Source organism: Falco peregrinus, chromosome 6, assembly GCF_023634155.1.
Source record: "Falco peregrinus isolate bFalPer1 chromosome 6, bFalPer1.pri, whole genome shotgun sequence".
NCBI lineage: Eukaryota > Metazoa > Chordata > Aves > Falconiformes > Falconidae > Falco > Falco peregrinus.
This window is the reverse complement of record NC_073726.1, coordinates 82,882,175-82,898,334: the sequence shown is the minus strand read 5'-3', so window position 1 is coordinate 82,898,334 and position 16,160 is coordinate 82,882,175. Positions and strand designations below refer to the sequence as shown.

The 16,160-nt window shown below is 39.4% G+C and overlaps 1 protein-coding gene across 1 annotated transcript in view; it reads right to left on the bottom strand.

The window, feature by feature from the left end:
• Nucleotides 1-5,856: 5,856 nt before the first annotated feature.
• Nucleotides 5,857-16,160, bottom strand: part of VWF (von Willebrand factor) — a 144,121-nt gene continuing 133,817 nt past the window's right edge. The window contains exons 49-53 of the mRNA XM_027782874.2: nucleotides 15,835-15,933; nucleotides 14,336-14,464; nucleotides 12,605-12,644; nucleotides 8,008-8,105; nucleotides 5,857-6,204 (exon numbers count right to left, since the gene is read on the bottom strand). Of these exons, the coding sequence (XP_027638675.2) occupies nucleotides 6,016-6,204; nucleotides 8,008-8,105; nucleotides 12,605-12,644; nucleotides 14,336-14,464; nucleotides 15,835-15,933 (555 nt within the window). The 3' untranslated portion in view covers nucleotides 5,857-6,015. The remainder of the gene's footprint in view (nucleotides 6,205-8,007; nucleotides 8,106-12,604; nucleotides 12,645-14,335; nucleotides 14,465-15,834; nucleotides 15,934-16,160) is intronic.

The window sequence follows — 16,160 nt, the reverse complement described above, 5'->3', positions numbered from 1 at the left end:
CTGATTGTGTGCACAATCTGCTTCTGCACTGGCTTAAGCAGTGAACAGCACTAGCAGCTATTTCCATCCTGGCTTGATCCTGCTTTAAGCAAACCACGAACTGAAGCTAATTAGCAAGACCTTCTGTTTTGGTGATTATCGTCACGGAGGAAAGAGAGGGAAAAAGACAAAACTTTCATGACCTGGGAGGCCATGGCGATTCCCTGCTGAAACTTCAGTATCTTGTCTCCATGCTCCATAATGCCTCAACAACCAACATAACAATAGGCATATTTTGTCCTAACTCCCCAGAATGCAGTGGAGAGGGAGTGGAGGAGAGGAAGAAAAAAAGCTAATACAAAACCAGGGCTCTACAACAGAGCCAGCGCTGTCAAAAAACCCATTATTCAAGGATTAGGCTATCTTGGAGGTGGTTTCTGTGGGGAAGAGTGTCTTTATATCTGCAAAGCTTTACAGTGCTTCCAGGTAGTAGGTAAGTGCAGAAACCTTTTTGTAAGGCTTATCTCAAATACTCAAGTTACCTTACTGCCTGGATGCAGCACTGTCATTCCTGCATGAAATATTCAGGGGATTATCTTGTAATCAACTGTCTAATCAGAACAGGTGATGGATCCTGCTTAGTCTTCAAACTTACCATTTAAACAATGTATTGGGAAGAAAAGTCATTGATGACTATTGCCATATGAGAAGGAGCTTTTATTTGCTAATCATTTGGAGTTCAAATCTTTTCCTTGATTTAGCCTATTTATGACACTATGACAGTTTCTCCAGTGTGAGAGGGGAAACTGATTTATTCAGTGACTGAATACAGTACTTTTACTAGCTTGTGAATTAAGATCATGCGTTGTGTCGTGACCAGCAAGAATAGCAGTTGTCTATATCACAGAGAGAGGTACTGAAGCACTGTGGCTATGCTAACAGATACTGGGTTTATACAGGGAGTGTGTTGCTGTTGTGTCCCAAAACTTGGGCTTGGTGCTGTAATACTTTTCCAGCAAGGCTAAGGAATGCACACACTGCTTTAAACTCTGGGAAAATTGCCACTAGGTAGTTGTCCTTTTTATGAAAGAGATTTAGGCAGACCAAAGAGAATGAGATTAAATTAGATGACTGTGTTCATCTGTTTACTTCAGCTCAACTGAAGTGACACGTGAGGAATTTTAGGTGTAACCTACACTAATATTATATACCTGATTTTACTTAAAAGGGAGAGGGGTCAGGAACCCTGACTCCATCTTGAACAGCTTTATACAGGTTAGTCAAACTTTTCTGCACTCCGATTTACCCCTGCCAAAAGGGTAAAAGTAATGATTAGGGTCTTTGTGCATAAAGGGAAGATGAGTAAATTAAAAGTTGCAGATCACTTTAACACTCGCTTTAGTATTTACATAAAATAATGTCTTCAGATAGAAAAAGTTATGTAGCTTTACTCTTCTTAGCCCCTCCTTTGGAATGACATTTCTTAATTTCTAAGTAATGTATCAACAGGTATCGAATACTTATTCTTCTTACCCTTCCGGTATCTTACGTTAATCTCAGAGCTTCATTTAGAAACTGCCTGCAGTTACAAAACAGGGAACAAACTGGATGCCACAGCTTCTGGACTGACTAATCTAAAAAATTATTAGACTGCAGAAATTTTGGGGGAAAAAGTAAATAAAAGAAAGGTGTTCTCAGCTGCAGTGTGTAAAGTCTCACTAGCTCACCAGCAGGTGGGATGCTACCTCATACAGGCTTTTGTTTGTACACTAGTCCATGTATACAAGTTTTGAGGTGGTATGCCTGTAATTTTTTTTGACTGCAAAACCACCTCATCCATTTGAACAAATTAGCTGCTCTTTGCTTGATAGCTTTGTTCCACAGCTGCGCAGATCTCAGTGTAGTTCATGCTTGCTTGGTACAGTACAATGGTGCAACCACATTAAGCTCCTGGTAACTTTTTGCTAACAAAGTGAAAACAGAGAATACACCAAGGGAAGCAATTGTTGAAGCACTTTTCCCCTTTATTTTTTATAACCAATTAATTTGCTTCCTGGATAAATAGCAATCGTACTGCTTTGTATACAATTATCTCTGGGAGAGGGGAATGAAAATTTGTGGGGAAAATATGCAATTTTATATCCACATTATATGCTGCATCAACTAGATGCTAAAACAGAAAGGCATACCCACTAACTTTGGAATAATACAGGTATGTGGAGCCAGAATCCCTGTGGACACAAAACTGCCTGCACAGGTTCAAACTACTAGCTCCTATAAGCCATAAGGATGGGTCCGTTACAGGCAATACAGTTAGCTCAGGTAATAAATAATATACACAGGAAGCAATACGATAGAAAGCAATATCCAGCTGGTTAAAATGGAACTGGGTCTGTAGTCTATTTTTAAGGACACTTTCCAATGGAGAAAATCATATCTTGATATCACTGTGTTTCCTGAGGTACCTGGCTATGGTGTTAGTTGATAATGCAGAGCTGTGACAAATAATACCAATATACCAGATTGTGTTTCACCTGCTGTAGAGGAGTGGTGCTTGCAAGTCTATAAAAGTTAGCAGAGAGATTATACGCTTTTAATAATTAAGAAGTTGTATAAGACTCCTCCCCAAATCCATTTAATGCTCCTGTAAATCTATCCTGTAGCATGCTCAACGATCCAGCCAGTCTTCTGAAGTGTTGGGATGCATTCCGAACCACTGGCAGAAAGACAAAGGCTGAGCTAGCTCAAAACCATCAAGACTCAGAAGCAGTATGTACAAGTTGAAAAACAACGTTCCTTAAAGCCTGGATTCTGCTGGTGAATGCGAACGGAGCAGTCTGATGTACAGGGCTGTCTGATGTGCTGGCACATTACTGCTCTTAGAGTAACCAGCTCTCTACTAAGCAGGTACTTGATCATAGGCTTGATTAAGTTCTTCACTTCTGCCAGGAAAGAATGCTTCTGAAAACAGTAGAGTTGCACTAATTGGAACTGGGCTGCATGAAAGACAATTAAGACCTGCCCAGAGGAAGTCGGAGCCCATTCCGTCCTGGCACCACTAGAGCCTCAGAAGAAAGACAGCTCTTTTGGGGCAGACTGCCTGAAAAAGTTTGATTCTCATGTCAGCAGGTCAAGGCCAATAATGTATGTGCCTTCTCAGTCTGTTAAGGGAGATGCTATAATGTTCCCTTGCTCTTGCTCTTTCTCACTTGTCTGTGTCTATGACAGGATTTCCAAGGAAGAAGTTCCTTCTGGTCTTGGGTGCAACAGGCCTTTGTCTTTGTTTGGAATATGTAAGCACTAGCCAGGCCTGAACAATAACATATTGATCATAGGGAAGTCCACAGAACCCAGTTCTGTAAGAAAAACCAATGAATTCTCATGGGATGCATTGCACACCTGCTTTAGTCCATACACAGGCACGGATGCCTGAAAGCAAAACTGCAACCAAGGAAGGTGAAAAGCCACATAGTATGGGATATATTCTTGAATTAGTGTAAAGTCTTAATACAGTTCTGTTTATCCAATTACGCTGAGCTACCTCTGCTACGAGCTTGGTCCTACAACCAAGCAATATTCCCTTAAATAATCTGGAGCTCCCTAAGAAAAAATAATACTTGCTTTAGTCTGAAAACAAATATCTTTATTTTAGTCTGTTTGTCTCTGGAGACACTCAGATCCGCAAGATTTTTCTTGTTAATTGAGGTAGAAGTGATGACAGCAGGAATGCTTGCCTGTTTGTTGAACAGATCTGACCATCCACTTTGTTGCTGGTGGAAAATACTAGCCGTGCATGTCTCCTTTTCAGAAGTTCAAAACAAGTGTGGATCTGCCTCTGTGCATCTTTCCCATGCCAATAAGGTGGTGCCTGCCACATATGATTATCTGATTAGAAGACCTGTCTGCAGCCGTGAAGCCTTAGGCTGCAATCCTGTCAGCTTTCACGAACTAAGAAGGTCAGTTTGGGTGAGGGCACCGATGGAAACAAAGGGGCAGTCCAGTGATAGTAAGGGGAAGAGGAAGACATTGCCTTTTACCCCCTAACCGCTCCTTTTCTCTAATCCTCCCTGAAACTGCAGGCTGCTGTTCCAAGAGTTGCTTATTTGCAGCTTCAGATGAGCTGCTGTGCAGTTGATCACCTGGGTGACCGAAATCCATCTGTTGGGGAGCTTAATATCTGAAGCCAGACACAAGGAACTAGTGTGTGGATGGAGGAAAACTAGTGGCAGGGATCTACTGCATTAAGTGGTGCTGGTGCCAATTAAAATTTGGTTGTCTCCCTGGGGTTATTGTGCATAACCATAGCAGAAGAACTAGAGAAGCATAAAAGGCCTGCACTTCTCCTAGCACTGTCCAGCAACAGAGGATGTCTTGAATGAATAATAAAGGAAAAAAGGGCCTACAGTTCAGTATGTGTTGAATCCACAGCTGAATGGCAGAAAAGAAGCAGGGATCTGCCTGGTTCCTCTCAAAAAGGAACACAACTTGCCTTTTTAGTTGAAAGCACAGAGGGAGGTTTTGTTTGCTCCCAAAGGGAGCCATTCATGCAGATGGGGAAGTGTTTTGACCCGTTCAATCATGTGACATTGGCATTCGTGTGAGGAGCAATAGCTTTTCATCTCAAAATTTTCATCCCTGTGACCTAGGGGCAATGGTGAAAATGTCCTCTGAAATGCCTTCCATTTCTACAGATGCCAACCTTAAAATTGCATGAGGTAACCTGACTTCCTGATCTTTTCTTCTAGACTTCTTAGGAGCGCTCTTACCCTTCAGGACCTCTATATATGCTTTTCACTACTTTGAGAACACTTCTGCTAGAGCTGGAGAAACTACGCTTTTTTTCTCACCCATAACCTATTAATAAGCCTTAGTGATTCCATCAAAAACATATGGAAAGTTTGGGGGTGCTTTTTTTTTTTTTTTTTTTTTTTTTAATAAAACACCTCCTATCTCTATTTACATATATTAATTTTTTAAAAGTTAATTCAATTAGAAGTTTAAATATTCCTTATCTTTCAAAACTGCAAATTGAATGAACTATTTTCCCCCTCTCAAATTTTTAACAAACTAGTACTTCCCAGTGAAACTGCTTGACTGGCACTAGATTCCACTGGGATCAACAACTCTCTGGAAAATTTTCTGTCTTCCATGGCCTGACTAGACCAAGTGGAATTTAGTTACTGCTGCCAGGGATAAATTTAGCAGGATTTAACTCAAACCTGGCACCGACAATCCTGCGTTTGAAAGAACTCTAACTTCTGTAGTTAATGCAACAGATGAAGCTGTGGTACCTGGCAATAAGTGAGATTGCTCATGAGCTTCCTCTTCAAGTTGGTCTGTAGAAGTGCTGAAGTGAACAGATAAGAGCTGTCGCTCCGCCCCACTCACAAGTACTGAGGACTTGCAGAAGTTATGCAGCCTGCCCTCAGCACACAACTTCTTTACATTCAGCTTCAGGAGAAAGATGTATATGCATTGCAGAAAGATACTCGACTGGCTGAGCCACAACCAATATTGTTATAACCGTAACCATCCGTGGCTATATTATTATAGCCATAACTGTCATCCTCATACTATGAAGTCTAAAGACATAATTACCGTACTCCCTGACTGGAGGGGGAAAAGACAAAAACCCTAAAAGTCCACAGTGTGTCACTAAGGTCTGAAGTAGGGAATGAAAGTGTGATGTCTGGAGACAATGCTAAATACTTTGGGATATGCTCTTTAAGTAGAAGCAACTGTTTCTCTTACTGTGTTGTGGGTTTGCTTTTTTTTTTTTTTTTTTTTAATGATGTTGATTACTTTCCATGGGGAAGATGAAGAATACCATCTGCAATATCTCTTCTATAAACCACCCAAAGAATAATCAGAAAATGCTCTGTTGTGCTAGTAAGTTTTATTGTTTACTATGTTGATACAACGAGTTAGTTAGGATTCTACTGGATAAAATGGTCTATAGAGAGAAAATGAGGCTTGCACTGTAAAGTCCGGTCATTGCAAAACTTGAGATTAAACAAGTGGGCTTCTTGGAAATATTCAGTCTGTACACTTCCGAGTATGGCACTCACACTGCGAGGCAGACGGGATGTAATGCTGCACCACTGTCCCGTTGGCACAGCGGACGGGGACTGTGACTGTGGTGGTTTGAGTGGCTGTACAGCAGCTACACAGGTCTTCCCATTTCCCTGTCTCAACAGAGTATCTGGTATTGCTTCTGCACTTGCCCTAAATGGAAAAAAGAGACACCAAGTTTGAACAGTGCGATTGGAAACCAGGTTCTTCCCTTTGAAACATCCATAGACAACTTTGCCTGGAGTTCAGTCCACTGCTGTAAAACACGAACACAGAAACAGGCATCTGATTCCAGAGTGTGGGGTGTTGGTCAGAAAGTAATGTCTTATGAGCATAAGCATAGCAAAGGAGAGGTGAAGAAACTGGTCACACAAAAAAAAGTCTATAATTTCAAATATCACAGGTGATGTCCAGAGCTATTGTGTTGGCTTCTAAGCATGTATGATTATCAGCTGCATAAAATCATGCATTCAGAAAGCGCTTTATCCCAAATGATGCAAACCATACATCCATTTGTCCTGGTGGTTGCTGTTTTTCCTTGTTCTACTTGTCTGGACACTTCATTAATTTAGACTGAGCTGTAAATGCCTGTAGCTATAAATTTTCATGATGTAAAAACAAATGCCCCCACATCAACCTCTGTTAGAGTACATTTCTTTTTGTGGCCTTGTGCACTTCTTTCTGAGATTAATACAAAAAAAAAAAAAATTGCATAGCATCATCAGGGAGGACTTTAGAAAAAACGTACTCAATACCAGCTATAGGAGTATTTAGTTTACTCAATATATAGCCAGATTCATAATATAAAATCTGTAATTTTGGAGGGGAAATTTCAATATATATGGCTTTTTGGCTAAACACCTTAACATTGACTCTGTGGACAGGACAAGAAGTCAAGATTTTTTTTTAATACTTTTATGTATATATTTTTTTTATGAAAGGTAAGTGGTTTTGTTGTTGTTAAAGCTTCCACTCTTACTAAGACTTGTGTAGCAAATGAAGGTCCTTTGCCTCGTAGCTATCTGAGAAACCCAGGTATGTATGCCCTTAATACCTCTCCTTACTGTTCCCATTCTTTTCCCAGTAGTCATGGGAAAGAGACTTATTTTGCTTACTGCCTTAACTAAAGAGAATGCTCAAGGGGCTGGGTGCAAGCCATCTTCTTGACTGCTGCCCTTGTATGCTATAGTTTGGATCGTATGAAGCTTGGTCATCTCACAGCACCTGTCCTGCTACAGTCCAGTCTGGGAAGAGAATGTCATCTTTGGTTCCCAGTCTCAGAGAGATAGAAACATCCAGAAGGGAAGCCATGCTCCTGTTTCAAATGGAAGTTGCCCTAGAAGTTGTAAGCAATGATGTGCAGGAAATTAAAACTTTTGATCTAATTATTGAAGAAATGCACAAGACATGTAGAACACAACAGCTTAGTGCTCAGGCTAATAGAGTAGTCACAGAGCTTGTTAGAGCATGGTAGTCAAGTCATAGCACTCAAGTTTAAATGCCTTTTAAAGTATCATGTACCTAAATACCTATTTACACTCTCGTAAATCAGCTTCAAAGCCTGAAGAGGGATACGTGTGCTTAACTGTAGAGTCAGATCTGAAAACCATCTTCACCAATATTAAGATGAATTTATTTATTTATTTTTAATGTAGAAAGGACTAACAAAGGCACTTCACAGTCATTGATTTCTGATGAGTGATACAAACAAAGCCTTTATGTCTAACGTATGCACCTTTTTTTACACTGCCTTTAATAGGGAAAATTCAGCATCATGAAATTACTTTAAGAAGTAAGTGCCAATGAGGTTTACACTGAGTGAATGAATGAGAAGGACAGAAGCTGATGCTTGACTTACTGAAGTGAAGCCATAGGGGAGGCAAAGGTTTCCTTTGTGGAAGGCAGAAAGGGGGCAGGGGCAAGTCTTGGGGTAGGGGGGTTGCTTTTGTTATTTACCTCACAATGGGCAATGGGCACTTCCTTTTCAGCCACACATCCGTTCATATTCCTATACTGCAGTCTTGTACTTACTGGTCGACATTCCACTTCCACACCTGCAAAGGTTTTTTTTGTTTAAAAAAACAAACAAACAAACAAAAAAACAACAACGTTTGATGCTGGTGACAATTGCTTTTTTTAACTCTTCCCCTTATTATTGAAATTGCTGTTAGTGAGATATCATTACTGGTAAGATCCCTAGCAAGAGAATTAGGTGTGGCTGCCTAGAGTAATTAATGTAGAGCTGTATGACTATATCACACTACAGCCCTAAAATTCCACTAGAAAGCAACATTTCCCTTGTGTTTCTTTTCAATTGACTGCTTTGATTTAAAAGTCAACTTGCCACCTAACATCTGCCTTCTACCTGTTGGCTTCTGTGTTAAATAACTTTCCTTTTAAATATAGGTCAATGGTACACTGGGCAAGCAGGTGCACAGGAAAAAGATGATGTACATGGGAACCCCAACAATCAAACCAGAGAAACAGAGCACCGTGACCTGGCTATTCCTGGGGCTGTTACAGGAGACAGATCCCATTGTTTTGGGATGATGCCCTTCAAGATGAGTCAGTGGGAGCAGCTCACCAGATCACTTTACAGACTGAGGTGGGTCACTGCCTTCAAGACTGTGTGGGACTCCTTACACGATGCTAGGGAAGAGCATTTTGGGATTCTACAAGACTCACTTATTGTGGGATTTTTAGAGCCAGAACCAAAGGTGGGGGAAGAGAGGTATTAAGGTGGTTTGGTGAGGAACAAGCATGCAAAAATGGATAGATAAAGGCATAAAGGGTGCTGGTTGCATGTTAAACAGCTGCTGGTCCAAACCTGTCTGACCTGGCACTACGTTTTATCACTGCAGTCTGTCCTGTCTTCTTAAAATCCATTTCTAACTACTTCTTCTGTGTGATGGACCCCCAGTTCTGTGCAGATGTGTATCAAGGCATAAGTGCCAGCAACTGGAATTGGACCACAGGTTATAGGGCCTGTGAGTCTAGATTGGCAGGGATGCAAGACCAGTTACTGGACAGAGTGAGTGCCTAACACCACTAAGGACCTTCATCCTGCTCAGCCAGAGGGGAGAGTAGGATAACCATGTGGGTGGTTTTTGCGTTTGCCAGAGTACTGAGTGTTTGTGTGTACACAGAGAATGTGTGTGTGCGTGTTGTATGCATGCATTTGTGTGTGTGCCTACTGAGATACATGCTCAGCTTCACTGTTACCTGGACCTGGGGACATGGAGCTTTGGCAGCCTCACCTCTGTCAGGCTCCTAGATATGACAGCTCCTAACAGTCCTTACACATGGTGGATTTTACAGAAAACTCATGTGCCAAAAAAAAAAAAAAAAAGGGAAAAATATAAAATTAGAAAACTAATTCTGTGAAAATCTAAATTTGGGTCAATTGGAACTTTGCCACTGCACTGTCTTCAGTAAGTCATTCTTATACTTGTTTTCCAATACTTTCTGCTCTTAGTGTTAGGTAAATTCTCCCTGGTTCTCTCCATCTAACAAGAAATCCACACAAGAGGCAGTAGGTCTGGATTTGTTACGTGCAAGCTCAGGAAACCTGCAATCTCTCTCCATGAAGTGAGGTTGATTTAATTATGATCTGATAACTGCAGTAGTCAACAGTGACTCTGCTCCTCCACTTCTGAAGGGAACCTCTCCACTGACATGCTCGGACACAGATTAATCCAGAATATTTTGTTTTAGACACTCTTGTCTGTTTTGGTCCACGTCTAAAGACTCGTGAATGAGCTAATGCTTTTTTAAGGGGATATTTTACACACTGCAAACAGCAGCTCTTTGTAGTGTTAATGCAGTTCTATGCCTTTGTGTAAAGACAGGTTCCTGCTTTTCCTCTTTTCTAGCTAACCAATGGAATTTCTGTATTTACCAGAATAGTGGACTATCTTTAACATACTACACAACACTTCAGAGAGCTGAAGGAATTCAGCTGGCCAACTGTGCAACTAAGTAAATACACAAATTGAAATGTATCCATCTTCCTAGGAGCAAACATAGCTTGCAATACCTTTTCGGTGGGAATGTTAGCACTAAATTGGCTCTGTGCCTTGCTAAGGTTTTGCATTTCATAAAAAAAAAAACAAAAACACAAAACCAAAAAAAAAGGCAACACACCCAAAAAACCTTCAAAAGCATTTCTGGCTCAAGAGCTGGAACTACCAGTTTTCTTTTAATGATTTAATCACTTCATTCGATAAAATTTGTCCACCTGGAAGGAATACACAATTGTGTTCACACAACTGAAAAGCTCAAATGAAATCGTTGTCATCAGACTCCATACAGCTTCATCACACCTTTGATCCTGATTTACCAACTTATTCTCCAGTTACTTACTGCTCTCATTTACTTTTTTTCTAAACTGTGCCTACTCTGCAAAGGCAAGTGCTTGTAACTTAACATGACACATGCAGCTAAGATCAACAAGATGTAAGAAGCAGAGATGCAACTTCTTTGTTAAGTGGGAAAATAAGGAATATCCTTTGCAAACAATCAAGTCCTTTGCTAGTACCACAAAAAACTAATTAGAAAATAAGCCTGTTCATTTATGTGCTCCTACATTCTTAAAACAATGCCTTCAGACACGCTAATGAACGCAAATTGCCAAGGCATAACATAGAAAGGGAAACTGTCAGCTTAAACAACCTCTGCCTAAAGCCACATGGAACTCTACTGAACCAAAGGCATCACCCTGAACTGTGCTTTGAACTTGAGAGAACAATCTTTGCCCAATTCTTTATGGTACTGGGGTATCTGAAAGACCTGGGAAGGCAAAGTAACCTATATCTGAGTGAGTTACTATATCTAAGTATCTGTGTCCATGAGAAACCGGTTATTCTCTTATCTGACTTTTAAAAATAATTAAATTACTCTGGTTTTATAGTAGCTTTGCCAAGCCTTCATGTTCTCTACAGAGTATGTAACACACTGCATGTTGCTATTGAGTTCCCTGGCGGAAAGATGTCAATACAGAGGAGAAAGAGAGTTTCAGCTTGGCATCTGGAAGTATCTGTGTGATTCAAAGTTATGTGTTAATCACTGTTCTTCATTTGGTAACCCATGGTTAGCTGGCTGGATGTGGCGTGTTGGCTTTTTCCTTATAAAGAGCCCCGAATAAACAACCAGGGATAGGATTGCACTGTAATATGGGACTTTCCAGTTTTCAGTTATATCTAATCGAACATCAGTGGGAATAAGGATCTGAAGGCCCATACAATATGGGTAGTTTTAGGCACACAGTATTTCGTTTAGATCAGTTTGCTTGTGCTGCTGCAAGGGAGGTATTTCTTTTAAATCACTCTAACTGTTAAATGCATATATGCATCGAGCCATGCTCATTTGGAACTGGGTTTTTCCTCTCCCCAGTTGCAGTGATAAGGCATTCTCAATTAGTAGAGTCTGCCAACCACCCTGTCTTTCAAACCTTAAAATCTGTGTTTGTTCATAAATAATTTTCAGAATTCCTTACTTAAAGCCTGGTAGATTAATGCTCTCTTACCTGTCTGACCTGTTTGATGACAGTCTATCTCAGTAGCTCTCTATTTCTCAAGCTGGAACTCAGTGATTCTACAGACGCAACAACTGCAAACTCTGGGAGTTAACATCCTTCATCAGGGGTATTATTACAGCAGTTACTGTGCCAGTGCGGTGATGGGCTGCTATGCTGCCCATCTTTTATTTATTAGCCCATGCATGGGAGGTGGGGGGGAAGAGAGAACAGAACACAGGCAAGATGTTGATATTCTGACCCTAGGAAAGAATATCAATCTTTTGTTGTTTTTTATTTTATATGAGCTACAGTATTATTAATGTTCTACTTACAAAGGAGAAAACTGAGAAGTTGCCTGTTCACAAAAACATCAGATTCATTTTAGAAATGAGAAGCCAACCCTGCAATCCTTCCTCATGTAAGGAAACCCTTCTTACACTCACAGCCTGACTGACATTTTGGATTATCTACACAATGATGCATGAAATTAAGAGCTGCAGGACTGAGTCCTAAACTGCCACATTTAAGATGCAGTCAGGCTGTTCAATAGGAATGCCCCTTTGACAAGCATTTCCCCTACCATTTTTTAGTCATTACGTTATTGAAAACCAAACAAAATTACACTACTGCCACCAGGGGTTTTTTGCTAAATTAATTTTAAGTTGATTGATTATTCATGAAGTGGTTGCCTCACATATTCAGTATCAGGTTATGTGACTTGTCAACCTGTGTATGCAATACTGTTCCTGTTATCCTTAGATGAACAATAAAATAAAACATTCATAATTAACATCTGCATAAAACGTGGAGCGTATCTCTTTCTTTCTAAGCACTTGTGAATACTGTCAAAACACATGTTCTAGGGAACAAACATGACAGCAGTATCCCAGTCAAAGGGCAGACTTATGTGATGGTCTATTTTAACAACCTTGCTTAGCTTTCTTTCATTAAACTGCATCTTATGTAAAATGTAGCTCTGGAACCAGTAGTTTACACTCTCTGCGATGTCCATAGAAAATGTTCGGCTTATTTACTTACATGTGTCACAGCAGGTATTGCCAATTTTTGTAATTCTGCCCTAAAACAATATAAAAAGAAAAAATTCCATTTTAGCACAAGTAACACACATTTTTTCTGTTAAAGGAACAGAAAGGGACATTTAAAACAGGGTGTTAAGCAAGAAAATTGTGTTTCTATATTCTACAAAATTATAAATCTACATTAGCAATCATTTCTTTATCCATTTTAAGGTTTTGAACTTGTGATTGTATTTGTTGATAGCTGATTGGAAATAATTGACCATATTAGCAAGTTCAACACCTAAAAATATTGCTTTCACCCTATATTAGAAGCTTTCTAAAGTAAAGACATTGACTACAAATAAATTTCTGGGAACCAGAGTGACAAAACCAACAGCGCTCAAGTCTTATGTCTGTGTAACAAAGGAAGTTAAACAGTCCCTCTTGACTTTTTTAGCAAATAGGTGAAAGCATGCCTATTCCGCAACAGCTGAGAATGTACAGGCAAATCATCATAGGATATCACACCTGTCAGACAAGTTTTAACAGCCAAAAAGTTTGGCTTTCTTGTTTCATTACTACCATGTAGAAAATAATTCTCAGAAATATATGTATGGTGGAAAAATCAATAAAAACCAATAGTGAAAGGAAAAAATAGAGAAATATTTATACTGCAGGGTGATGCCATTGTTGCACTAAAAACTGAACTTAAATGCAAAAGTTTGGAGGCTTTTTTAATTAAAAAAACCTAAATTTCCCTCCTCTAACTAGATGAAATACACTAATTTTATAGCTTAACTAGTTCATATTTTTTGGATGGGAGGAGAATACATGCAGTTTGGGAAGTTCTGATTAAAAAATAAACTATTCTTCATTGATTTTCAATGAAGATTTTTAGAATACAATAATAACCTCAAGCCTGTAACATAAGCCAGTGTTTTTCTAAATCTTTGTTGGTATAACAGAACTGAGTAGTATAGTGATTTCACAAAGTGAGAAATGCCCTATAGAAGCCTCATTCTTCCTGCGTTATACATATCAAATCCTTCATTAGTTTGATGTGAATGTAGAAAGAGGTTTGGGCACAAGCTTTGGCAAATATTTCCTGCTTCCTTCTGTGCCCAAGAAAATGGGGACAGGTGACATAAACACCTGTGTGATGCTAGATGAGCAAAAGCAGGACCCCATGTGCTACACCCCAACCTGCACTCTGTTCCTCAGTGGATGGCTAACCTCAAGCCTCAGGAAAGATGGATGGACATGTTGAGCAGGGGTTTTATTATACCGTTATACCAAACAACTGCAAATGTGGAAGTTTGAGCTCTTCCTATTGTGAAGATTCCTTCCTTAACTTCATACTAGGGTGAAATAAAAATGTTTTAGCATTTCATATGCATATTCATAGGAAAAAAGGGGATGATCTCTCAGCTTGCATAATTAGCCATGTAGTTGTGCTCTGGATACCCAACTGAAAACATTGGTAGAACAATTGTTTTCTATTTTTTGCTGCTTCACAGACAACAGAATTATCACAAGCTCAGCATCTCCCCTGCAATATAGTCCTGCATAAAACCAGTGTATAATTTAAATAAAGAAAACTTATATTTTTCAGAATTTGAAAGAAAGTTCAAATTGAGGTTGACAAATGAGGTGCTGGGAGAGGCCTAATACAAATAAGATACCTATATACAGATCCATAAACAGGACAGTCTATTAGGACCCTGGAAACAGGACCCATTTCACTACTTACTCCTTCAGCCAAACATCTTCTGGAATCAAATGGAGGACAGCCAGTGATTCTCCTTTCCCAGACAAATTCCCCTTTCTCACTTACTTTACAGGAGTGACTATCACAGCCATCCTGGAGTGTTTCATTTGGCTGTAAAGATTTAAGGGCTGTTAGCTCTACACAGAACACAGAAACAACACAAGACGGTAAGCTTTGAGGATACAACCTGACTATTCCTTTACTGATATTTCAATTAATGTACCATGGTGGTGAAGTTTATAAAACATGGACATCATTAGTAAACCAAATTGTTTATCAACAAGTCATTATCTTCTGCTTACTTCCATAGCGATATTGATTACAGGTCAGTCAAGACTGCCAAAACCTCACATTTTTCAGCTCTAAACAGGGAAGAAATTTTCATTAACTTAAGAGTTGTCTAAGTGAGAAACTTGGGAGTTTGGCCTATGCATTGTCTTTTAAAGAGACATGTGAACATCCGACTTGTTGCTGAGTTGGGAGCTTCTTTAAAAAAATACATAAAACCACGCACCCACACAGTGTCATAGAACCATTTTGGTTGGAAAAGACCGTTAAGATCATTGAGTTCAACTGTAAACCTAACACTGCCAAGTGTACCACTAAACTATGTCCCTAAGCTCCACATCTACACAACTTTTAAATACCTGCAGGGATTGACACTCAACCACTTCCCTGGGCAACCTGTTCCAGTACTTGACAACTCTTGGTGAAGAAATTTTTCCTAATATCCAATCTAAACCTCCCCTAGTGCAACTTGAGTCAGTTCCTTCTCATCTTATCACTTGTTACTTGGGAAAAGAGGCTGATACCCACCTTGCTACAACCTCCTTTCAGGTGTTGTAGAGAGTGACAAGGTTCTTCCCTAAGCTTCTTTTTCTCCAAACTAAACCCCAGTTCCCTCAGCCACTTCTCAAAAGTCTTCTTCTCTAGACCCCTCACCAGCTTTGTTGCTCTTCCCATACTCTCCCCATCTAAGACAGCTCAGCAATAGAATAAAATAAAATATTACATGCTTCTTCTTGTGATAACCTGATAGGTTTTAACCAGAAAAAACATCCACTCCTGTTTAAGAACCTATCATGCTGGAGATATTTTTCAAAATTCACAATTTCCAACTTAAATTATCCATTTCTCATTTAACATTCGATTTTAAATTTCCTCTAAGTAGAAGTCTGAGCTCATACTCATATTTGATCTCATATTTATAATATTCATGCTTGCTATAATGTTCCTCTAGAATTTTGCACTGTGGTTTGAGGTGTCCTTTTTTTGCACTTATAAACAAGAAAAAAAAAAACAACAAAAAAAAAACCAAAACACTTTCTTGAAAAACCATTCTGAAATATAAAAGGCACCAGTAACGCCACATTCCTTAACCAAAAAGGAGGAAAAGAAATGTATTTTCCTTGGGTTCACCAGAAGTCTGTGCTACATTTACATTTACCCATATACAAAAGAAAAGAGCACTTAAAACTCACCTGAAGGTATTTAAGCCTTCCATCTCTCAGTCTGATGCTACATGAAGTTGGCACACATTTTCCACAGCAAGACCCAGGGATTTCCTCCTTTCTGTAATTCTAGAAGGTAAAGGACATTTTTCTGGGTTTATTTTAAGTATGCTTCCTACAGTTATACGTAGAGGGTTGTTGTTGAGCTTTTTTTTAAATTAACTGGACAAAGTGATAGCTAGCAAAATGCTTTTATAAACAGCAGGACTAAACTAGTTTAATCTAATTAGTTGCACACTTTGGGTTTTCTGTTGGGTTTTTTTGCCTTTTTTTTTTTTAAAAAAAAGCTATCATTA